Raw genomic sequence first — 24,402 nt, 5'->3', positions numbered from 1 at the left:
TGTGAACAATTCTATTAGGGCCTGAAAGAGTTTCAAATTTTGTGGGTTGGTTTTGCCAAAATCAAGATTTCAGTTTTTGGGGCGAAAATGGTATGGAACCCGGAAACTCCGGGTATAGTACCGGAAACTCCGGATTTGGGAGTCCGGATACTCCGGATATGAATCCGGATAATCCAGGTTTTATCAAAACTGTTGGGTGTAGAATTGGGTAAATTTGTAGTGTTTCTACTTGGACATTTCTAAGTTGTTGTTGCATATCATATTTGCATACATTCTCATGTCGTATGCATACGTGTAGACGCCGCCGCCGAAGGAGTCGTATGTGAAGTGATCGCGGAGCCGCAAGAGCACCCGGAGCAAGTCCAACAGGAGGTTCGCAAGGACCCGGCCCAAGGCCCAGTTGAGCCTAGTCCTGAGCAGCAGCAGCCCGAAGGCAAGCCCCGGTGCACATACTATTATTTTAAATTTATGACACCTACATAACAGGAGGTTCGCAAGGACCCGGCCCAAGGCCCAATTGAGCCTAGTCCTGAGCAGCAGCAGCCCGAAGGCAAGCCCCGGTGCACATCCTATTATTTTAAATTTATGACACCTAGATATGTTTCTATTACTTGTGCATTAGGTTTAGGAAGTGTTTGAAACCCTAGTTGCATGATCCCTAGGTTCCCTGGAGTTATACTAGTATGTATAGGATGATAGAAATGCTATGCTTAATAAGATCTCGGTAGAAGTCGAGTGATTTCTAGTCACTCGCGAGATATAGAATATCTTGTTATTTTGAGTATATGGAATATTGGAATAGGTTGGAGAAGGAAAAGAAATTGTAGACCGGGCGGGGAAAGGCTAGCTCCGTCTGTGTCGGTTAAGGACCGTCCGTTGTCTGGCCCTGCTAATCATGTTTGAATCGTACTAATCACATGCCGGGAGTAGGAGGTAGTCGAAACCGGTAAGCCGAGTACTGCCTTGCTTCGAAAGTACAGAATTTCTACCCACCCCTTAGGGCGAGTCGAGTGGCCGCGGAGAATTGGGATGCATAAGTTTACTTTTGGTGGTCTCTCGTAGGGCTCGGCTAACTATATACAGGTGGGGTGGTTCTGTAGTTCGAGCCGGGGAGGGGAATGGTTGGCATGTATAGTCCGACGGGGCAAATGCGTGTCGTGTTGGTTAGGTTCACCTTGCAAGGTTAAATCGGATCGATTCGCCGTCAGTCGCTCTCGGATATGAGCACCTTGATCGCAGCACCGCATCGTAGTAATGCTATATGGAATTTAAGTGATGATTGGAAATGATTATCATGAATTATTACTCCATGTTTGTTACGATTGCTTAGCAGGTGCAAATATTAGTTGATGATTTTAGCATATAGAATTTGGAGCTAAAAATGAGAAAAAAAATAAGGACTCATTTTAGAAGTTTTTTCTACAAAATTAACCACCAGCCAGAAAGCCTTGCATGTCTAGATATGTGGGCTAAGTTATACCCACTGGTCGGGTAAGTCTTGCTGAGTATTTGTATACTCAGGGTTTTGTTGGAAAAAAATGATTTCCGGACCCGCACACGTAGACTTCTGTCCGTGTTGCGCCAAGTTCGTTCGACTGGACGCGGATGGGTGGAACGTCGAGGACCCAGGCGCATAGCTTGGGAGTGTATGGAATTGTACACTCGTGGGCTGAGTGTGTAATTCAATTCCGTTCTTATATTTGTAGTTCCTGAACAAATATGAACATCACCACCAGCCAGCTGTCCCGTGATATGAGCAGTTCCTGAGCACTCAACCGCCGTTGTTTCATAAAGCAGATGAGCCACTGGAAGCAGATAGCTAGCTTCGGACTATAAGTCCAAGTTTACCCTGCACCCATACAATGATGGGGATAAAGCAGGATTGGCAGCCCAGCAGTTGAGGGACCCCGCGTGCACATTGTGGGAGAATCACGTGGCCATGTTCCCGGCGGACACTCGGTTCACCTGGGCCCAGTTTAAAGAAGCATTTAGGGCACATCACATCCCAGCAGGGGTGATCAGAAGAAAACTCACGGAGTTCTTGGCCCTGAAGCAGGGCAATAACAGTGTACTACAGTACTCCCAGGCCTTCAATACTTTGTCACAGTATGCGGGGTACCATGTAGACACTGATGAGAAGAAGCAGACGTGTTTCCGGCAGGGGCTTAGCAGCAAGCTCCAGGATCGCCTGGCCATGATCAAATTTGACACATTTAGTGAGCTAGTCAATGGGGCTATCATTCAGGAGGATGGCCACTTGGCTCATAAGGCGGAGAAGAAAAGAAAGGCCCCGGCAGCGGGATCTTCGAGCAGCGCTCCCCAGAGGTTCCTCCTAGTACAGTCGGGCCCACAGAGAGCCCCTTTTCAGCACCAGCCACATCAGCAGTGGAGCTATCGGCCACCTCAGTACACACAGTCACAGGGGACCGTCAGGCCTCCTGCTCCTCAGCAAAATGAGCAGAAGGTCTGGGTGCAGCAGCCGGGGGTGCGCCCCACTGTGTTTCCTTGTTACAACTGTGGGCAGCCTGGACACTTTGCACGTAACTGCCCGATGCCACCCAAGCAGGGTCAACAATTAAGTCAGCAGAGCCAGAAGCAGAAAGTGGCTCATTTCAAGCCAGGACAGGTGCACTATACCACCTTCGAGGCCATCCCTGAGGGAGCACCAGTGATGTCGTGTACGTTCTCCATTAACGGGCACCCCGTTACTGTGCTATTTGATTCTGGTGCCTCTCACACATTTATTAGCAAGGAATGTGTAAGTAGATTGGGATTGGAAGTGGAAAGCATATCCAGGCCATATAATATTCACTCACCCGGGGGCACTTAATTACTAACCAATTTGTTAGACAAGTACCCTTGCAGTTGCAGGGGAGGATTTTTGCCACCCAGCTTATAGTGTTGCCATCCCAGAAGATGGATATTATTCTCAGCATGAATTGGATGGGAGTTCACGGAGTCGTTCTTGACACTGTTTCTCAATCTGTGCACATCAATTCTCCTGTACATGGTTCGATGACCTTGGGACTTATGAGCTCCACCCCGTTGACCCATACGGTGAACCATGTCGTGGACAAGAAGATAGCAGACATACCAGTGGTATGCGAATATCCTGATGTTTTTCCGGATGATTTGTCTGGAATGCCACCGGATCGCAATGTGGAGTTTGCCATTGAATTGCAACCGGGAACGGCACCAATTTCCCGAAGACCTTATCGAATGCCACCCAATGAGTTGGCAGAATTAAAGAAGCAATTGCAAGAGCTGCTCGACAAAGGCTATATCCGTCCTAGCACTTCGTCCTGGGGCTGTCCAGTGCTCTTTGTTAAAAAGAAAGATCAAAGCCTCAGGTTGTGTGTGGACTACAGACTTTTGAATGCCGTCACAATCAAGAATAAATACCCACTTCCCCGGATTGATATCCTGTTTGACCAGCTATTCAGGGCCAAGGTATTTTCAAAAATTGATCTCCGCTCGGGTTACCATCAGATCAAAATCCGAGTAGAAGATATTCCTAAGACGGCCTTTTCTACCAGATACGGGCTTTATGAATATCTGGTTATGTCTTTCGGGTTGACAAATGCCCCTGCTCACTTCATGTACCTCATGAACTCGGTGTTCATGCCTGAGTTGGATAAGTTTCTCGTGGTTTTCATTGATGACATTCTCATCTATTCCAAAAATGAAGAAGAACATGCTGAGCATCTTCGTATTGTTCTCCAGCGTCTCAGAGAGCACAAGTTATATGCCAAAATTAGCAAATGTGAATTCTGGCTAAAAAGGGTTCAATTCCTGGGCCATGTTATCTCTGAGGACGGTATTTCGGTGGACACTAGCAAAATTCAAGATGTGTTGAATTGGAAGACTCCTGAGTCTGTTTCTGAGATTCGGAGTTTCCTTGGGCTGGCAGGCTATTACCGGCGGTTTGTTCCGTATTTTTCTAAAATTTCTAAACCCATGACTGAATTACTTAAGAAAGGGGTCAAATTTATTTGGGACGACAAATGTGAGCGGGCTTTTCAGACTTTGAGAAAGCTCCTAACGTCGGCCCCTGTTTTGGCTCAGCCAGATATTACCCGACCTTTTGATGTGTATTGTGATGCATCAGGTACGGGTCTCGGCTGTGTCCTCATGCAAGACCAGCGGGTGATTGCCTATGCCTCCAGAGCCCTCAGACGGCATGAAGAGAATTATGCTACTCATGACCTGGAGCTGGCAGCAGTGGTACACGCACTGAAAATCTAGCGCCATTATCTTCTGGGCAATCATGTGCATATATACTCAGACCACAAGAGTCTCAAGTATATTTTTACCCAGAGTGAGTTGAATTTGCGCCAGAGACAGTGGTTGGAACTAATCAAGGATTATGACCTGGAGATTCATTATCACCCGGGCAAGGCTAATGTTGTGGCCGATGCATTGAGCCGCAAAGCCAGTTGCAGTTGCATCTCAGCCACAGCGGTGCATGCCACCTTATGTCAGGAGATGGAGAAATTAAATCTAGTTATTGTACCTGAAGGCACACTTGCTAATATTACCCTCACACCTATACTTTGGGATCAAATTGTGGATGCTCAGAAAAATAATGCTGGCATGGGGAAGATTAGACAGAGGCTTATGGAGAATGATCCTAAAGCTGCATGTTTTCACCGGGATGGTGAGGGTGTGTTATGGTTCAATAGTCGCCTGTGGTACCTAAGGACTTGGAGCTACGGAAGCATATTCTTGATGAAGCCCATCTCTCTAAGTATTCCATCCACCCAGGCAGTAATAAAATGTATCAAGATTTGAAGCAGCGTTTCTGGTGGACAAGGATGAAGCAGGAAATTGCCAGATATGTGTCTGAGTGTGACATTTGTAAAAGGGTGAAAGTGAGTCATTTGAGATCAGTCGGTCCCTTGCAGCCCCTGAGTATACCATCATGGAAATGAGAAGATATTAGTATGGATTTCATTGTTGGGCTTCCCAAGACCTCAAAAGGGTATGACTCTATTTGGGTGATTGTAGACCGTCTCACGAAGTCAGCCCATTTCCTACCTGTGAAGACCATTTATCGAGCACAACATTATGCTGAGTTGTATATCAGTCGAATCCTCAGTCTGCATGGGGTACCTCGGACTATTATTTCTGACCGTGGTGCCCAATTTGTTGCACGCTTTTGGGAGCAGTTACACTCAGCTCTCGGTACTCAGCTCGTTCGTAGTTCAGCCTCTCACCCTCAGACTGACGGTCAAACAGAAAGAATCAATCAAATTCTGGAATATATGCTGCGAGCTTGTGTACTCTCTTACAGTAAAAAGTGGGATGAATGTTTGCCACTCGCAGAGTTTTCTTACAACAACAGCTATCAAGAGAGTATCAAAATGGCTCCTTTTGAGGCATTATATGGACGGAGGTGCAGAACACCATTGAATTGGTCGGAAGCAGGGGAGAGAAATTTCTTTGGCCCTGATATAGTTCATGAAGCCGAAGAACAAGTCCAGATTATACAGAAAAATTTGAAAATTGCACAATCCTGCCAAAAGAGTTATGCGGACAAGAAACGACAAGCTATCTCATTCCAAGTGGGAGATCATGTCTATTTGCAGGTATCTCCAATGAAAGGGGTCCAACGATTCGGGATGAAGGGAAAGCTCGCGCCTCGCTATGTTGGGTCTTTTCCTATTATTGAGCGATGTGGGCCGGTAGCATATCGCCTAGAACTTCCTGCCCACTTATCCGCGGTTCATAATATATTCCATGTCTCTCAGCTCAGAAAATGTCTCCGTATTCCCACCAAGATTATGGATATAGAGGAGCTACAATTGGAGCCCGATCTTGTGTATCCCGAGCATCCGATGAAAATTGTCGATTTCAAGACCCGAGTTACTCGAAATCAAACTAGCAAATTTTATAAGGTGCAATGGAGTAATCACTCCGAGCGAGAAGCTACTTGGGAGACGGAGGACTTTGTTCGGTCTAAATATTCGGAATTGCTACAAACAAATCAAGGTACTCATCAACTTCCATTTTTCTCAATTTAGCACCTCCATTAAATCTCGGGACGAGATTTCTTTTAGGGGGAATGATTGTAACACCCAAGTGTTAAACTTGGGTTTAACTAGCTAACTAGTGATACAATTCTCTCGGTTACAAGTCGAGTCACAAATCGACTCAAAACTCGATTTCAAATTCTGGAGACAGAGGAACCCGGATACTCCGGGTTTGAATCCGGAAATTCCGGATTTACCCGGATACTCCGGATTTTCTTCCGGATAGTCCGGACCTGAAGTGCTACATCATGTGTTTTGGCTGTGTGACTGTTCCCACACGTCAAAACACCATTCACTTATCCTCTCTTTCTCTCCCATGAGCTCTCCCTCTCCCCTAAGCCATAAACTCCAAAATCTTCCATTTTGATTTGATCCCAAGGCCAAAGAAGATCCAATCAGCATGGGGGATCATCTCCTCCAGGTATTCTACCGTGGGGTGGCTTCATTTTTGAGTTTTCTTGCAAGGAGAGCTTGCTCAAGGTACTAAGAGCTAGGGCAAAAAGGGATTGATCGATCTAGGGTGTTTGAAGCGATTTCTTTTGGGTCAATCATCTTCCTGTGAACAATTCTATTAGGGCATGAAAGGGTTTCAAATTTTGTGGGTTGGTTTTGCCAAAATCAAGATTTCAGTTTTTGGGGCGAAAATGGTGTGGAACCCGGAAACTCCGGGTATAGTCCCGGAAACTCCGGATTTGGGAGTCCGGATACTCCGGATATGAATCCGAATAATCCGGGTTTTATCAGAACTGTTGGGTGTAGAATTAGGTAAATTTGTTTTGTTTCTACTTGGGCATTTCTAAGTTGTTGTTGCATATCATATTTGCATACATTCTCATGTCGTATGCATACGTGTAGACGCCGCCGCCGAAGGAGTCGTATGTGAAGTGATCGCGGAGCCGCAAGAGCACCCGGAGCAAGTCCAACAGGAGGTTCGCAAGGACCCGGCCCAAGGCCCAGTTGAGCCTAGTCCTGAGCAGCAGCAGCCCGAAGGCAAGCCCCGGTGCACATCCTATTATTTTAAATTTATGACACCTAGATATGTTTCTATTACTTGTGCATTAGGTTTAGGAAGTGTTTGAAACCCTAGTTGAATGATCCCTGGGTTCCCTGGAGTTATACTAGTATGTATAGGACGATAGAAATGCTATGCTTAATAAGATCTCGGTAGAAGTCGAGTGATTTCTGGTCACTCGCGAGATATAGGATATCTTGTTATTTTGAGTATATGGAATATTGGAATAGGTTGGAGAAGGAAAAGAAATTGGAGACCGGGTAGGGAAAGGCTAGTTCCGTCTGTGTCGGTTAAGGACCGTCCGTTGTCTGGCCCTGCTGATCATGTTTGAATCATACTAACCGCATGCCGGGAGTAGGAGGTAGTCGAAACCAGTAAGCCGAGTACTGCCTTACTTCGAAAGTACAGAACTTCTACCCACCCCTTAGGGCGAGTCGAGTGGCCGCGGAGAATTGGGATGCATAAGTTTACTTTTGGTGGTCTCTCGTCGGGCTCGGCTGACTATATGCAGGTGGGGCGGTTCTGTAGTTCGAGGCGGGGAGGGGAATGGTTGGCATGTATAGTCCAACGGGGCAAATGCGTGCCGTGTTGGTTAGGTTCGCCTTGCAAGGTTAAATCGGATCGATTCGCCGTCAGTCGCTCTCAGATATGAGCACCTTGATCGCAGCACCGCATCGTAGTATTGCTATATGGAATTTAAGTGATGATCGGAAATGATTATCATGAATTATTACTCCATGTTTCTTATGATTGCTTAGCAGATGCAAATATTAGTTGATGATTTTAGCATATAGAATTTGGAGCTAAAAATGAGAAAAAATAAGGACTCATTTTAGAAGTTTTTTCTGCAAAATTAACCACCAGCCAGAAAACCTTGCATGTCTAGATATGTGGGCTAAGTTATACCCACTGGTAGGGTAAGTCTCGTTGTGTATTAGTATACTCAGGATTTTGTTGGAAAAAAATGATTTCAGGACCCACACACGTAGACTTCTGTCCGTGTTGCGCCAAGTTCGTTCGACTGGACGCGGATGGGTGGAACGTCGAGGACCCAGGTGCGTAGCTTGGGAGTGTATGGAATTGCACACTCGTGGGCTGAGTGTGTAATTTATTTCCGTTCTTATATTTGTAGTGGGCAGATTCCATGTTTATCAAACTTTGTATAAAAGGCAGATCCACTTGTATAATATTATGTATTTCGAACTCGGTTTGTAAACTAAATGTTTCATAAGCATATGGCAGTTGTATTTTTAAGTATTGTGTCGTGCTTGTGCCATCTGCGCTCACCTTCGCGTGAGACTACCGGTGTTGTTCCGATCGGACCGTGGGTTGAGAAAAGACCGTCAAATTAGACCATTAAGCAAAAACGTGCCCGATGTGTTCGAATGACGGCCATTACGCTTAATTGAGAGTTTTAATTTGGCGGTTCCGTCACACCCATATCATACAATTCCACTTCTGACTGAGAAAAGAAACACCTGGAAAATATTGGACAAAAGAAGTGCATATTACACTGTTATAAAGTTTGCTATCAAGCATCTCCTGAAACTAACACAGAATATGCCTCGTTCATTTTTCTAAACACATAAAGAGTTTGCACGTTGGATTGTAACTGACCACAGTGACATCAGTATGTCTCTTCAGAAAAGGGTATGAATGAGTTGGGAGCATTATATATCCCACTCTGGAGAATGCCAGGATCAGTGGAGTCAGATATGCACATGAGACCATCTTATTCCAACGCCTAAAATATGGCCCTAAGGTTCTCCATACAAAACATTGGTCACAGTACAACAATTCTAAAAGAAATTACCAAAATGGTATTCAGATAGATCGTAGGTGCAGGCTTTGATGTAGAGACCTACCAGGAAATGATCGGGAAGAAACGAGGAAATGGAGGACACCAGAGATGCTCGGGACTAATTGGTTGGACCACAACGTACAATGCAGATAAGAAATTGTGGAGGAAAGTTGTTTCAATCAACCAGCACCATTCCAACAGAAATCAATGTTGGCGAAAGGATGTAACATATCGACATATCCAGTTCTCCTTCCACAACTAAAATAGGAGGGTACTTCTCAAAACCTAGGACCCTACATGCTTCCCCCCTTGTCTCTTGGCCACTGCACGGCTCTATCATCATCAGCTAAGGAAGGACATGCGAAGCATCCTGAATAATCTTTTTGATGATCGCTCTCCAACTGATTCTTTTTATAAATATGTTCTCATGTTTACAAGAACTGGGCCCCAGATGATTGTCGAGTTCTTATATCGGACGTCAAGCTAATAGTACACAATATAGATCCAATCATCCTACTACCAAGTCCCTACCATGGCCTCTGCAAGGATGGCGGTGCACCAGAATTTGGCCCTGCCTTGATTGTAGCAGACATTGCATTAACAGATACAAGGCCATGCTGCTTGCCAAACTAGTGACATCAATAACTACTAAGCAAAAGCCATGGACCCTTTTATTTTATTGAGTAAATTTCACCCAGCAGTCCTTCAACTTACTATTTTATTGAAAGCACATGGACCAATTTTTGTCACCTAGACTTATATTCATCGTCATATGAATATTGCCGGTTCCCAAGTTCATCCACAGAGTAGCATTCTTAAACTGACCATCCAGGCAGCAGATTAGCAAAAGAAGATATGTTCTGCTCTGAGCAAGAGCATTATGCAAGAAGTTTATATCCCTAGGTGGAAATACTAATCAGCAGCAGTTTATATAGCTAGGTAAAAACACTAATCAGCAGATTTCTACGTTAGATGTAAGCATCTTTTTACATGTAAGCATCTTTTTACAAGATGACTTGGCTGATTCTTAACGGTTAGTATCTATCGTATTGCAGAAGAGACAAGAGAAAATTCTGCAAATGCATCAATAAAATAATTTGTGCAAAGAAAATCATAAGGGGCAGAGTGATGTACCTCGTTTAAAGACGTTATCATCGAAAATTACGATATCAAGTGAACTGCACCTATATAGCAAGGGAGTAAGCCAGTTATCACTTGAGATCAAGCAAGATAGAAGAACAGAACCCAGCAATTTGTACTATTGTGTCAAACTCAAGCCCCAGTGGTTGCAGACACATTGGTCCTGTCCTGTGCATTGAATCTCCCAATCATAGATAGGAACATCACACCAAGAAAGCTCGTGGCCTTCCCTTGCCAACTTGCTGTTTATGACAAGCCAAGACCAAGATGTAACCCATCCCAAGTTCTACAACATATGTTTCCTATAAATACATGATCACCTGCACAAACCATGGCCACACACGAATCGAATTGTTTCTAACCATTTCATCTCAAAGACAAGAGTCCATTTGCTTGAAAGCCAAAGGCAGGTAGCTACAATGATCAGCTCCAAGAAGCTAGCTCAGCTGTCCAAGAAGTGGCAGGGAATGGGCGTAATTGGGCTAAAAAGGATCACAAGTGTAGACAAAGAGTTCAACCCATCTTGCAGCAGCATGGTTGCAGGGAAGGGCAACTGCATTGTCTATTCTTCCGATGGGAAGCGGTTTGAGATCCCCCTCACGTACCTCCGCACGACAGTCTTTGTGGAGCTCCTGAAGTTGTCACAGGAAGAATTTGGGTTCACAAGTGATGGGAGAATCACACTGCCTTGCGATACAGCAGTGATGGAGTATGTGATGTGTTTACTGAGGAGAGAGGCCTCTGAAGATGTTGTGAAGGCACTCCTCAGTTCCATAGTGATGCCTTGCCACCACCAAAGCAGATTATCCAGTGGATTGAACCAGCAATTCGCTGTCTGCAGCACCTGAAGATGAAGATATCATGGATTTGAGCTTGTTTTCTCTCTTTTCCCCCTTCCATCTTTTTTTCCCAGCTGTACCTTGGAGCACAGTTTTGTGCAACGTTTTTACAATGGTACACTGTGGTTGTACAGATGGATGAGTGTAAAAATAATCATATTGTGATTAGAAAAGAAGGAATCAAGCTTGCCATTGAAACAATAAAGTGTAAGATCGACTCCAGTTAACCAATGGTCTAGCGAATCTCCTTTTTCTTTACTCTAGTTGTTAAATTAACCAGACCAATTGCTAACCAAAATTATGTTTACTGTAACAAAAAATAAAACATAGTTGGTCCAGTGAGACTCCATGTTTCTTGACAAGTTATTTGAACCAAGCAACGACGTCCTATTGTCCTAACAAAATTGACATTTTTTCTAATAAATGTAAATCAGAGTTGACCAATGGTTTAGGAAATCTCCTTTTTGTTACTACTCCGTACATCCTAATGGATATAACAATATGTATTATTGGACTGGACTATAGTTATGGCTTAGTTGCTTTATTGCACAGTTGCAGACATAGTGAAATCAACCACATTATCATATAAATGAAGATTTGCATGCAAGTCACAGAGAATATAAGTTGGTAGGTTCCCTGTGTTGTACTGACCTCTCTAACATATGATCCAGAGCAGCTGACTATCCTGATCCCAAGATCATATTATTCCACTTGAGACTTATGGGAAAAAAACACCTGAATTGTTGGACAGAAGATGTATACAAAATATGCAATCAAGTATCCCCTGAAGACTCTAAATAAAGAATATACCTTCTTCACATCACAAGAAGAGCATGGATGAGTTGGGAGCCTGAGATGTCCACCTGGAGTGGAGTCAGATATGCACGTCGAATAAGCTTATTTCAGCACAAAAACTTGATCGTAAGATGATGCAACACTGGTCAAAGTACCAACAATTTTTTTTAAAAAAAAAGAAATGGCCAAAACTGTATTCAGATAACTGCGGTCTTATTGCAGGGGTCTACAAGGAATGGCAGGAAGAAACATGGAAATGAGAGCACATGAGATGCTGGGGACAGGATGGGCCACAGTGCAGAATGGTGATATTAAGAGATTGTCGGGCAAGTTATGTGAACCAACCAGCACCGCCCTAACAGAATTGATGTTGGCAAAGCATGTAGCCTATTGGCATCTCCAGTTCTGACACGACTAACAAAGGAGGCTACTTCTTAAAACTCAGGACCCTACATGCTTCCCTCATGTCTCTCGGCTACTTTATGGCTCTCTTCTCATCAACTAAGGAAGGACTCCCTGAAGCATCCTAGATAATCTTTTCGATGGTCGCTCTCAAAAGGAATTTTTATAAGTCTGTCCTTTTTTTTTTTGAAACGATGTCTGTCCTTTACCCAGCATCGGCTGAGATGGTTTGGACATGTCCAACGAAGTCCTCCTGAGGCGCCGGTGCGTAATGGGGTTCTTGAGCGGGTCGATAATGTAAAGAGGGGTAGAGGTAGACCTAAACTGACGTGGGATTGGAATATTTCTAAAGAGATAGCTTTGGATAGGAGCGCTTGGAGACTAGCTATCAATGTGCCTGAACCTTGAACTTATTTCTTTCGGGTTTCATCTCTAGCCTACCCCAACTTGCTTGGGAAAAAAGGCTATGTTGTTGTTGTTGTTGTTGTTGATGTCTGTCCTTTACGTTCACAAGAGGGACTAAGATAGTTGCTGAGTGCTTATATCAAACGCGGAGCCACTAGTACAGAATACAGCTCCAATTATTCAACTACCAAGTCCCTACTATGGTGTTTGCAAGGACGGCGGTGCACCAAACTTTGGCCCAGCAACATCAGATTCATAATCACACTGTCTTCATTGTAGCAAACATTGCATTAACAGGTTCGTGGCCTTGCAGCTCGCCAACTAGGCACGTCAATAAATGCAAAAGCTTATTTATATTATTAAAACCACATCGACCACTTCTTTTGTTACCTATACATATTACTCAACACTAGAATAGATAGCCTCAGATCCCAACTTCACCCACAGACCGCCATGCCATCTAGGCAGAAAAGTAGCAAAACATATGTTCCATCCTGAGAAGGAACCTTAATGCAAGATGCTTATAAAGTTAGGTGGCAGATACTGGCTGGAAAATTTCTATGTTAGATGTAAACAACTTTCAAGAGAATGCCTTAGCTGATTCGCAACCATGTTATCCTATTTCTATCACATGGTAATTGCTAGAAAAGAGACCAGAAAATTCGGCAAGTTCAGAATGAAATTGTCTGCAAATAACATCATAAAGGGCAGAGAAATGTACCTCATCCAATAATGTGATCCTCATTGAACAATTAACATAGGATGGAGTGAATTGAACCTATATAACAAGGGACAGATAAGACAGTTGCCACGTTTAATATCTCAGAAAAACAAACTGAAAGAACTGGACATAACAATTTGTACCGTTTGTTATGAATAAAGCTTGCATTGAATAATAGATATAAGAGTACATGAGTGCAGTAGAGAAGCTAGAACATAAATCATGGGCTCATGGCGGTGCCGTCAAAGTGACATTATGCTGTATAGTGAATATTTTAACAAAAAACAGGTGCACCTATGGTCAAACTAAGACAATTAGCATGCCTCTGCACCAGGCTAAATTGTACCTAGCTTTTCCCCTGCATGAGCGCATATAGAAAAGGACCCTACTAATGTATAAATGAAGGACACTATGGTAGGCAGAAGCAATCACAAACCAAGCCAGTAAAGATGGCTCCACCATGTGAGAAACAATGGTCTTGTGCGATGAATCTCCCAACCATAGATAGGTACATCTCACCAAGGAAGCTCGTGGGTTTGTCCCTTGCCAGCTTGCCATTTGTAATAGCCAAGACCAAGATGCAGACCCTCCCAACTCCAACCACATACGTGCCCTATAAATACACAATCACTGACGCAAACCATCACCACACACAAATCAAATCATTTCTGATCATTTCATCTCAAAGACAAGAGTCCATTTCCTTGAAAGGCAGGTAGCCACCATGATCAGTTCCAAGAAGCTAGCTCAACTATCCAAGAAGTGGCAGGGAATGGGTGCAATTGGGAGAAGAAGGGTCACAACTGTGGATAAGGAGATCAACCCATCTTGCAGCAGCATAGTTGCAGGGAAGGGCAACTGCATAGTCTACTCTTCCGATGGGAAGCGGTTTGAGATCCCCCTTGCTTACCTCCATACGACAGTCTTTGCAGAGCTCCTGAAGCTGTCGCAGGAAGAGTTTGGGTTCACATGTGATGGGAGGATCACACTGCCTTGCGATACAGCAGTGGAGTATGTGATGTGTTTGCTAAGGAGAGAAGCCTCCGAAGATGTTGAGAAGGCGCTCCTCAGTTCCATATTGATGCCCTGCCACCACCCGAGCAGGATGGTGCAGCCACCCAGTGGGATGAACCAGCAATTTGCCGTGTGCAGCTCCTGAAGATGAAGACGTCCAGGGCTTCGAGCCTGTTTCCTCTCTTTTTTTCACCTTCCATCTTTTTTTTCCCAGCTGTACCTTGGAGCACGGTTTTTGTGCAACGTTTTTCCAATGGTACACTGTGGATGTGCAGATGGATGCATGTATAAAAAATCACACTGTGATTAGAAAAGAAGGAATCAAGCTCGCCCTTGAAACAACAAAGTATTGTTTATTTAGATCGTGTAAAAGATGTTCAATGATGTTGGCAAGTAAAATAAGAGTTGACTGATGCTGCGCTCTAGCACATCAGCGCATTCATAAATGAATTTATGTTCTTTTCAGCTACCAAATCACAAATCAGGGAAATCAGATCGGCTACAAAGAATTAGCAATGGAGTTAATGGCAGAGTCATGCTTCAGATACTCGGATTGGAGTTCAGAGATCAGACCAAGGGTAAAATGGCGTTCAGAATATGATGAATACCTAGAGGCGGAGGCGGCGGTACCACAAGGAGCAGAGCCGCCCGCCCGCGCACGGCGGCGGCGGCTCATCGGACTGTACTGTATCAAGTGGGTGGCATTGCGCTCCCTCCCTTGCCGTTTCAATCCATCCGCGGCAATGCAGCTAGGGCCTGGAGCGGCCCGTGCGCTAGGCCGGAGACAGCAGCTGGGGCGTTACTCTGAGGGGAGAAAGCCCGGATGCGCAGAGGTCGCCGGCGGCCTCGCCGGGTGCCCTGACGCCGGCCATGGATATTTACAAAATGGCCCCTGATTTGGATAGAAAATAAGCAAACTGCCCCTTGGTTGGTCTCTCTTCCCCCTCGTCGGTTCCTTCTCCAGCGCAAGCACTCCATTCCATCAGCTGCAGCAATGGTGGATACTCCATCGCCGCATCTCTCTCCGCGCCATCCCGATGGAGGCATGGAGCCATCTATCTCATCTGATGCTTGCTGAGAAGCTACTCCCCTTGTGCCATTACGCTTTTCCACTTGGAAGCTTTATCGGAGTTCGGACGGTAGGCAAACTCCATTCCCATTGCGGACTCAATAGGCAGGTTGTAGAGCAAAGCAGACTAGTAGAGCCAGATGTGTTGGGATGGGGGATTTGTGTGATGCCTATTGGGTTCAGTTCAGTGTTCAGAGAGCTGGCTATTTGTTTTCAGACATAACTAGGAAGACCACCCGCGCATTTGCACGGCTAGATGTTACCATCTCTAATATTACATTTTAAAGTATTTAATTATTTATATTTATTATTTGTGCGGCTAGGTGTAAATATATTTAAGGTTATACTTTTATAATTGGCTTTCATAAAGCAATTTTTTGTTGACGAAAATCAAGATCTATTAAAGCTATAGCTATTTTGAGGATCAATAATTTGATTTTATTTTCATACTTCTTCTATGTTTGAATTGGATACCATTTTGAGATAGTTTTAAGTTTGTTATTGTATACGTTGATCAAAAAATATTTAGTTTCACTAATGTATAAATTTTTTAATAGTACTCAAAGTTGTGTTTTGAGAATCGCGTCAATGCCAAATAAATTATTATTCATTTAAAGGTAGTATTATTTTTTACATAAGAAATTTTTTAAATATTTTTAGGTTTATGTGTTACAGTTAATGTTGCAGCGTAATACTTTTATTTATTTAATTTGAATTCTAAGTCAATGATTTGCGGCAACTTCTTGGCATCTTCCTGGTACTCACTTGCTGGTGCTGCTGCTTCTTGTTTGTGCTCAAGGGGAGAGACAAAAAAGAGAGGTTTACTCTCTTATTTCCAGCTTAATTCGTAGAATCGATAGAGCGTGTGAATTCTATTCACCCCAATCATTCATTTCTTCGTTGTCCACTCCGTATCCGCGCTGGCTTATGGCCTTTTTATCATTTTTCTTTTCCTTTTTTTTCTTATCTTTTCTCACCCCCTTATCGTTTTCAATGGAATATGGATTTAGTGCACTTATTTTGTTCCACTTTTAGCCTTGGGTACTCATTTAATCAATTCAAATATGCTGCAACTGATTTGACTAAGACAGTGAGATAAACAATGGTTGACATAAGGTTGTTTCTGGTTTTACAGTGCCATTTATTAATTTTAACATGACTTTTGACTGAAATGCTAGTAAATAGAACACATATTAACTTTGTCTTTATCTGTACATATTTCGATTGTATGCTAAAAAAATAATATTACAATTATTCAACTCAAATGATAGTATTTCTCAGTAAACTGTGAGGCTACAACTTTTCTATTTTTTTCAGCGTGGTGCGGTGGTCCGTAAATATTTTTCTAAAGTTTGTCTAGAATTTTTTTTATCAATGTTTATGCTTGTAGACAAAATAAATTAAAAATTATGATAGTAATTTTTAAGAATCTCCTAGCTTACCCGATGCTAGTTGTTTGGAGTATCATTACTACGTTACATATTGGATTAGTTTTTTTATAATGGCATGATGTGCTATATTTAGTCAAAGACAGTGGTATTTTAGGTCGATTTTTATCATAACGCAGTGGTGGGTAATTTCAATTTCTCTTATTTTCTCCGATTAACGTGAGAATTATTTTCTCCGATTAACATGAGAATTTTTAGGCCTTGAGATCGAACGTGGAGGCTCCGTTAGTTGGCTAAATAATAAGATATCTCAGTACACTGTGAGGCTACAACTTTTCTACTTTTTCCAGCATGGTGCTGTGATGTGCAAATATTTTTCTGAAGCTTATTCGGAATTTTTTTATCAATGTTTATGGCCGTAGAAAAAATGAATTAAAAGTCATAATCGTAATTTTTAAGAATCTCCTATGCGTGGTGGGCTATATTTAATTAGACACAGCGGTATTTTGGATCGATTTTTATTATTATGATAGTGGTTGGATTAATTTCTTTATAATAGCATGGTGGACTATATATAGGAGCCGCCTAATTTACGGTCGCCCGTAAATTACCATCCGTCCGGTCGATTTCTGACCACGTGACAAGTGCACTGATTCTTTTTCTTTTAAGCTTCGCAGCGTCCGCAGCCAGGCCTCACGTTATCACATCTGGCTCTCCCACACTTCACTCAAACAATCTAAATCAGTTTTATATAAAAATTTGCAACAAAGATTTGAAACAAAAAAAAATGAACAGAAAGATTCCATAAAAAATGGAAGATAATATTTTGAGAAAAAAATTGTAAAGAAAAGTCTAGAAAATTTTTGAACAAGAAAAAGTTAGGTAGATTAAAAAATCTGAGCAAAAGAATATATGAACAGAGATCTCAGAGATAAAAGTTTGGACACAAATTTTTTTTGATAAAAAATCAAAGCAACAGAAAATGTGGAACAAACAAAAAGTTGAAGACAAAAATTTTAACATGTGAAAGTTAGCAAAAGAAAAGTTTCAAGCCAAATTTTGCCAAAAAAGAAAAAAATAAATTTTTTCAAAACTAAAAAAATCAATACTATAAAAAACAGACCTGGCTAACGTACGGCCGGCCGTACGGCCGGCCGTACGGCCGCCCGTAATTAGAAAAGCTAATCTACCGGTGACATACTTGTACTTTCCTATTCTTGCAAATTTGCTTTTTTCATATTTTTTTCTTCCCCGGCCACATCCTTTCTCCAATACCATCAGCAGCCCAGACATAAAAATATCATTCAATTCACTGCCCAACAAATTTGTTTTTCCTCCAAATAGTTCCATCATCAGGTATGTAGTTTAGGCAAATATCAAGCATCATATAGAACAGAAAAATACCAAATAATAGACAAATTGTCAAGCACTTCATAAGTCACAACAACATCAGCCCCCTCATGTAAACAAAAGAACGTACAAATGTCATGTATCATCATGCATCTTAGAACACATTCAGACCTACAAAGTTACCTATTGATTTACCTACAATTTTCATTGCTGCACTATGTGAATAAAAATTCTAAAATGTACTCAATATGTGCTCCCAACTGCTCAAAATGCTTTCCGATTTGCATTCATGTTCAATACTCTAGTGACCTGCAAATATATTGAAACAAAACATAAAAACCAAAGAGGATATGCAACTATGTAAGTAATGGAGGGAAAAAAATTCCCTAATTAGTAGGCCGAAGAAATATTGCTTGTATCAGCATTACTGGTAGTTGTATGTTAACTATGCACTAAATACAACCAATAAAAAATGAATTGTAAGATATTGAAACAAAATTGCTTAATTAAGTGTATTGTTTTGCCTAGGTAGAACAACATCATTGCTTATTGGAAACCAATATTGTCTAATTCCTTCTACATTATTACCTAATTTAGAGCCAAGTTATTGCCTAACGAAAAAAGGAAAAGAAAAGATATCCATCACTATTCAATTGCTCTAAACAAAGTCAAGCTGCAGCTGCCAGCATCCGCCGAAAATACCAACAAAGCTATTGGATAGGTCTAACTACATGAAGAAAAGCACATTGACCTAGAATTCAATTTACTGGCCAAGAAAGCAAGCCATGACTCAAACAATGAAACTAGCAGTTGCAATGCTATAGCATGAGAAAAGGCCTTCCATGTTCCCGACATCTGAAACATTGCTAGATTGTAACACATATTATTGCCTATTTGAAATAATATTATTGCCTAATTCATATATATATTATTGCCTAATCAAGAACCAATGGTGCTTTATCATAAAAAATATAGGATCTAGCACAAATACTGCCACAACAAGAGGAAAGGAAAAGCCTATAATTGAGGGGTGAAAACATGATCTATTATTCTGGTTAAATATATGTGCCTGTAGATCCGAATCATATAATGGTGCAGATCTCAGTTTATTATATCCGGTTCTGCCAGTGATTGAGAGTACTTTTGCCTAACTATAAGCAACATCACTAACTAACAGAAAATAATGTACTTGCTCTCACTACATATGTAATTATTTACTTGACCCGGTTCATATTGCACATCATATCTACTTCATGCTTTGTACTTGATACCCCTTGCTGAATAATTTTGGAACCTGCAATGTAAGAACAGAAAAGAGAAATTAGAGAAGAAAGAATGCTGTAAAAATTGTCCAACATTTGCATTGTTTTGCCTTGACCTTGCCACAATATTGCTTGATTATAGTACATTTATTTGTCTATTCTCATAGCTATTATCATTATTTTCTAACTGCTTAATGATGTTGGTGGCATCCCAACTATAAACCCCGATACCCAAACTAATCTAGCTGCCGCGGGTCGTGCAACTACATCGCCAAACATAAACAACCTACCAAGATCAAAAGTTGAACGGTATAAAAAAGAGAAAATATGCTATAGCTGAGGGGATGAATGCACAAGTAAACAGGAAATAAGTGCAGGATTTACAAGTCAACCAGTCCCACTACTCCAAAAATGTATAGAGCAATAAGCAAGAGACTTTTGATTTAGAAAAGGCTTGTGTTTGTTCATCTATTGAAACTTAATCTATTTGGCCTATGATCGTAAGGTAAAAGATTTCATTCCAGACAAAAAGAGAGTCTATCACATGAGACTTATGAAAGTGTTTGAACTGAACATTTAAAATTCTATTTGAATAGTATTTAAATGCCTATTGAAATTCATTAAATGCTTCTGATAATGCTAGTAGAAAGGTTTGTGGGTTGCAAACATCCGGTTTGTAGTTTTGCACTTGCTTAGTCAAGCCACCAAGCTAGTTTACAAAAAATTGCAAACGAAAACAATATAACTCTATACTTTCCACTTACAGTTACAAAGGCTACAAAAATTAGATGAGTAGGGAACGACCCACCCCGCTTGGCTTTGATGCTGGTTCTGTGCTCTTGACATCATACTGAAAATTCCTAGGACGGAGGAAAGGGCGGGATCATCATTAAAAAAAGCAGGTTCATAGACTAGCCCCTAAAGCTGCCTGGGAGAAAACTGCCCGAGAGAAAACTAGTGGCTGATATACACAAAGAAAAAAGCTGATGCACAAAGCAGTTAAAAATTAGCTGCATAGATGGGGTTGCCTAATGTTCCTTGTGTATTTGCCTAATGGACAACATGAATTTGCCAACAGTAAACCACGTTATTGCCTAAAAATACTAATGTGTAAAAAACAAACTGAACAATGGATGGGGTTGCCTAATGTTCCTTGTGTATTTGCCTAATGGACAATATGAATTTGCTACCAGTAAACCACATTATTACCTGAAAATACTAATGCATAAAAAATAAACTGAACAAAAAAAATCACATAAGCGTACCTCATTGGATGGTTGAGGGCGCCCTTGTTGCTGATTTTGGCCCCTTGGCATTGTAACAATTGAGCCGAAAAAAGAACTGCACATTTTAAACGAGGTGTGGGGAGGAATCTTAGTGCTGATAAAAATGCAAATACAGCTAAAACACATATAATGACTGCTATGTGGTGTGTGCTAGAAAGTGCCCTTACGCTATAGCTTTACAAGAGTAAGGGAGGGGATATCTCTCGACGAGTGCTTACTGGGAAGCAGATCGACACTCCTTGAGATCTTCTCGACCCGCCATGGATCATTGGCGCCCCTGATAGCAGGATGACGGAATCGAGACTTGCCTTTGTTCACAGAGGACTCCTTCTCTTCATCCCATTCGATGTGAATCTGCTCCTCTGCCACCAACTGAATCTCACCACATCTCTGCTGAAAAATCCCTAGGAAAAAAATCCCCAAATTCAGTTCGCTGCAATGAAAAAATGGGAGAGCATCACACAAATCCATGGAGGAGGGCGGGGAGTCGCTGGTGTGAGGGAGGAGGGTGGGGGGTCACCGGCTCGAGGGAGGATGGTGGAGGGAGGAGAAGGGCGGGAGGTCGATGGCTTGAGGGAGGGCGGTGGAGGGAGGAAGAGGATGGGTGCCTCCTGCGCCGGCGAGAGCGCGAGGGGCTCCCCGTCCCGCCCATGCCCTTCGCCGCTGCCTGCTTCGCGTACTCGGCCGCCGCCTCGCCGGTGCTCAGCATCGCGTCCCTAGCCTTCGCCGCCGCCTGCTTTGAGTACTCTGCGGTCGTTCCGGCCGCCCCGGCAGTGGCGTCCTTGGCCCTCGTGGCCGACTGCTTGATGTAATCGGCTGCCGTCCCTGTGGCCTCCCGGGCCGTCCTAGCCGTGGCCTGCGCGCCGCCGGACGAGGAGAGGGCCTCGGCGCCGCAGATGGGGCGGCGGGGTCGAGGAAGGAGGCGATGACGCTTTCACCCGCGTAGAGAGAGAGGGGGGGAGAGAAATGGAAGGAGGTGAGAAATACTGAAATGATGGCCCGGACGGTGGATGGATGCCTGATGGACCGGCCGTTCAGAAGCCCAAACATACGGCCGGTTGGTTTGTAGTCTTTACCATAAAAAACCTAAACAATTGGAACACTTTTTACCGAGATTTTTCTACCCACACACCTTACAACCCACCCCTTTGAGACCCACATATAAACTCAAATCACTTGACAGAATGCCTGGTGAACTGAAAACCACAATCAGAGGGGCGCGGTGGTTTTTTTTACACCCACGGCATCTCTACCTCCTCGACCATACCCGCTTCCTGATTGGCTCGTTTGAACACGTGGGCCATCCAATCCCACCAGGTTTGGCGGACGACACGGCCAGCGCCGCGGGTCTCCGCGATTCCCGTCCCAGTCGGCGCCCCCAGGCGCGCATGCATGTCGCTAATATGGGGCTTGATTTGTTTTCTTTCCAATATTTGGAAGGAATAGTTTGACGCAACATGCATGGCTCTAATAACGGGGTTGATTTGTTTGCTTTCTTATGCACACGCTAATGAGCGCATGCATGTATGCCGCCGCCTCCTGTGGCGTTGTACGCATAGTTTTTTGGAAGGCATTCGCACAGTTTTTTGGAAGGCAAAAGAGAGAGGGTCGACGTCGACGTCGCGGCCGCCGCCTCGGATCACACACCTCCGCGCTCGACGATCCCTGGAGCCGCTCGACGATCCCTGGAACCGCGCCGCCAGATCACGCCCTCGTCGATCGCTGTGCGTGCGCCGCGCCGCCGGACCGCGCCCTCGTCGATCGCTGGAGCCGCTCGAAGATCCCTGGCGCCGCGCCGCCGGACCGCGCCCTCGTCGATCGCTGTGCGTGCTCCGCGACGCCAGACCACCGTCCCTCGCGACGCACACTGCCCTCGTCGATCGCAGTGAGCCGCGCCACCGGACCACTGTCGCTGGCGAGTGAGCGGATCGGCGCACACACCGACCGCGTCGCGTCCCTAACACGCCGAGCGCCGACCCGCGGCCCCGTCGACCCCGTCGTTCCGCCGCGCCGTGCCGCAGGGCCAACGCCATCGTCGATCGTCGCCGCGTCGCGATGCCGAGCCAAGGTCCGCGCTGTCGCCGACCGTAGTCCGGCCGATGATTGGAAGGTAAATCAACGTGACGTGGCGGCGAGCCTCCAGCCGTCCGGCGCGGCTCCGCGGCGAGCGAGTATCCGCCCTAACACGCGACGTTACGGCGATCGTCGCCGCGTCCGGACGCCGAGCCAAGGTCCGCGCCGTCGCCGTCCGTAGTCCGTCCGATGATTGGAAGGTAAATCATACTTACCCTTGGTTTCACTCTTCGTAAACCCTTTCCTCATGAATTTTTCTGTTCATGATTCCTGTGCCGGCGCTTGGAACATAGTCGGCACAATCACAGGACGCGGGACGACTTCACGCTCTAGGACGACGGAACAATCAATCGGGGCGACCGCGGCGGACACAGGAATCCGGACGCTGGACGACCTCACGCTGTACTTCAACACGGAGGCGCTGCACTACGCAACCACGCTGACGAACCCCCATCTACGACCATGGCGCAACGCGGCTGCGGCGACCATCGTGTTCCACTTGGGGATATCACCAACTCACAGAGCCGTCAAGCTGGTTCTAGGAAAAGGGCGAGAGTTTCTGAAAACGGTTAGTATTGATCAACTAATTGTCCAGCTCCCTGCTCGTGATATCGGTTAATTTTCTACGTCTGTGTGCTAGATGCTGGTCAAAGATCTGTGAGGCGGCAAAAAGCAAGAGATCGTTATGCGAATATGCTGCCTGAGAAGAAAGCAGAACTTAATGCAAAGAAAAGGCAAGACTATCATCGAAAGCAGGCCGAGAAGCGATCAGTAGGTTTGTGACATGCTGATAGGTGTTTTTTGAAATTTACATGCCAAATTATTTTGTGTAGTGCATAAAGTATGAGAGTTTTTTATGCCAGCAATGACGAATACACCTCAGTCAGAAGTGTTACATGTTGGCGGGACCACAAGTTTTATGGAGACACCTGAGTCGGCCATGATCCACGGTGTTGGATTTGCAGGTTTGACATTTTTTTGGTGCTTTTATATTGGTGCAAATGGACGATTAATGCTGTTTATTATTGGTGATAGGACTGTCAGACTTCCCACAGTCAGAAGTGTTACATGTTGGCGGGACCACAAGTTTTATGGAGACACCTCAGTCTGCCATGATCCACAGTGTTGGAGCTGCAGGTTAGACATATTTTTTCTATGCTTTTATATTGGTGCAAATGGACGATTAATGCTGTTTATCGGTGGTAGGACTGTCAGACTTCCTAGTTTCAGCACTATTTCATGAGGATGCATCTGCAACTTCTAATGGGGTTGCGGGTGTTGCGGGAAGTCAGCAAGAATACGTGCACCTCGTTCGTCACAAAGCTGGTTTGTCCAATGTTTTGTCACGAGCTAATTTATGGAATTTATAACACAGATTGGGGTGATACTTAAACAGTTGCCAACATTGATGTCAGCATTGCCGGATACACCACAGTCGGCAGTGTTACATGTTGATGGAATCCCATCTTTCATGGAGACACCACAGACGGGAGTGTCCCCCGTTGCTGGTCTAGCAGGTTAGTCCTCTTTAGACATGCATTGATTTTTAAGCCGGCCTGGTTGCAGGGCTAACAGACAACCCACCTTCGTGTTAATTGATTATAATTAACAATGAAACTGTTTTATTGATTGATTATAATTAATTTACAAAATATTATATAATGAACACAGGTCAAAGTAGCTTGTTATTATTTTTTTGCAATCGGCGTGGTTTATAATATTTTGTAAACAGGTGATGGTACCACTACTTCGCCCAGAAGTGCAAGAAAACAGAAAAAAAAAGATATGGACAGAATTAGGTTTGCAATGTCAA

At 43.8% G+C, this 24,402-nt stretch overlaps 2 protein-coding genes and 1 long non-coding RNA gene across 3 annotated transcripts; 2 read left to right on the top strand and 1 right to left on the bottom strand.

Moving 5' to 3' along the window:
• Positions 1-10,256: 10,256 nt before the first annotated feature.
• Positions 10,257-11,025, top strand: LOC120713791 (auxin-responsive protein SAUR36-like). The gene has a single exon (XM_039999763.1). The coding sequence runs from the start codon at positions 10,405-10,407 to the stop codon at positions 10,831-10,833; it is 429 nt and encodes a 142-aa protein (XP_039855697.1). The 5' UTR covers positions 10,257-10,404; the 3' UTR covers positions 10,834-11,025.
• Positions 11,026-13,735: 2,710 nt separating this feature from the next.
• On the top strand, positions 13,736-14,607 carry LOC120713790 (auxin-responsive protein SAUR36-like). Its single transcript, XM_039999762.1, has one exon. The coding sequence runs from the start codon at positions 13,872-13,874 to the stop codon at positions 14,304-14,306; it is 435 nt and encodes a 144-aa protein (XP_039855696.1). The 5' UTR covers positions 13,736-13,871; the 3' UTR covers positions 14,307-14,607.
• A 4,610-nt stretch (positions 14,608-19,217) lies between these two features.
• On the bottom strand, positions 19,218-20,826 carry LOC120713789. Its single transcript, XR_005691270.1, has 3 exons — positions 20,735-20,826; positions 20,496-20,571; positions 19,218-19,262 (listed from the first exon to the last, which is right to left on the bottom strand). It is a non-coding gene; the product is annotated as an uncharacterized LOC120713789 (long non-coding RNA).
• Between the last annotated feature and the right edge of the window lie 3,576 nt (positions 20,827-24,402).

The sequence above is a fragment of the Panicum virgatum genome, chromosome 6K (genome assembly GCF_016808335.1).
Source record: "Panicum virgatum strain AP13 chromosome 6K, P.virgatum_v5, whole genome shotgun sequence".
Lineage (NCBI taxonomy): Eukaryota > Viridiplantae > Streptophyta > Magnoliopsida > Poales > Poaceae > Panicum > Panicum virgatum.
Note: the sequence above shows the minus strand (reverse complement) of the source record. Positions and strands in the feature narration are given on the sequence as shown.

Excerpts from the sequence above, each read along its gene's own strand:
- LOC120713790 (XM_039999762.1), top strand. The coding sequence starts at position 13,872 with ATGATCAGTTCCAAGAAGCTAGCTCAACTATCCAAGAAGTGGCAGGGA.
- LOC120713791 (XM_039999763.1), top strand. The coding sequence starts at position 10,405 with ATGATCAGCTCCAAGAAGCTAGCTCAGCTGTCCAAGAAGTGGCAGGGA.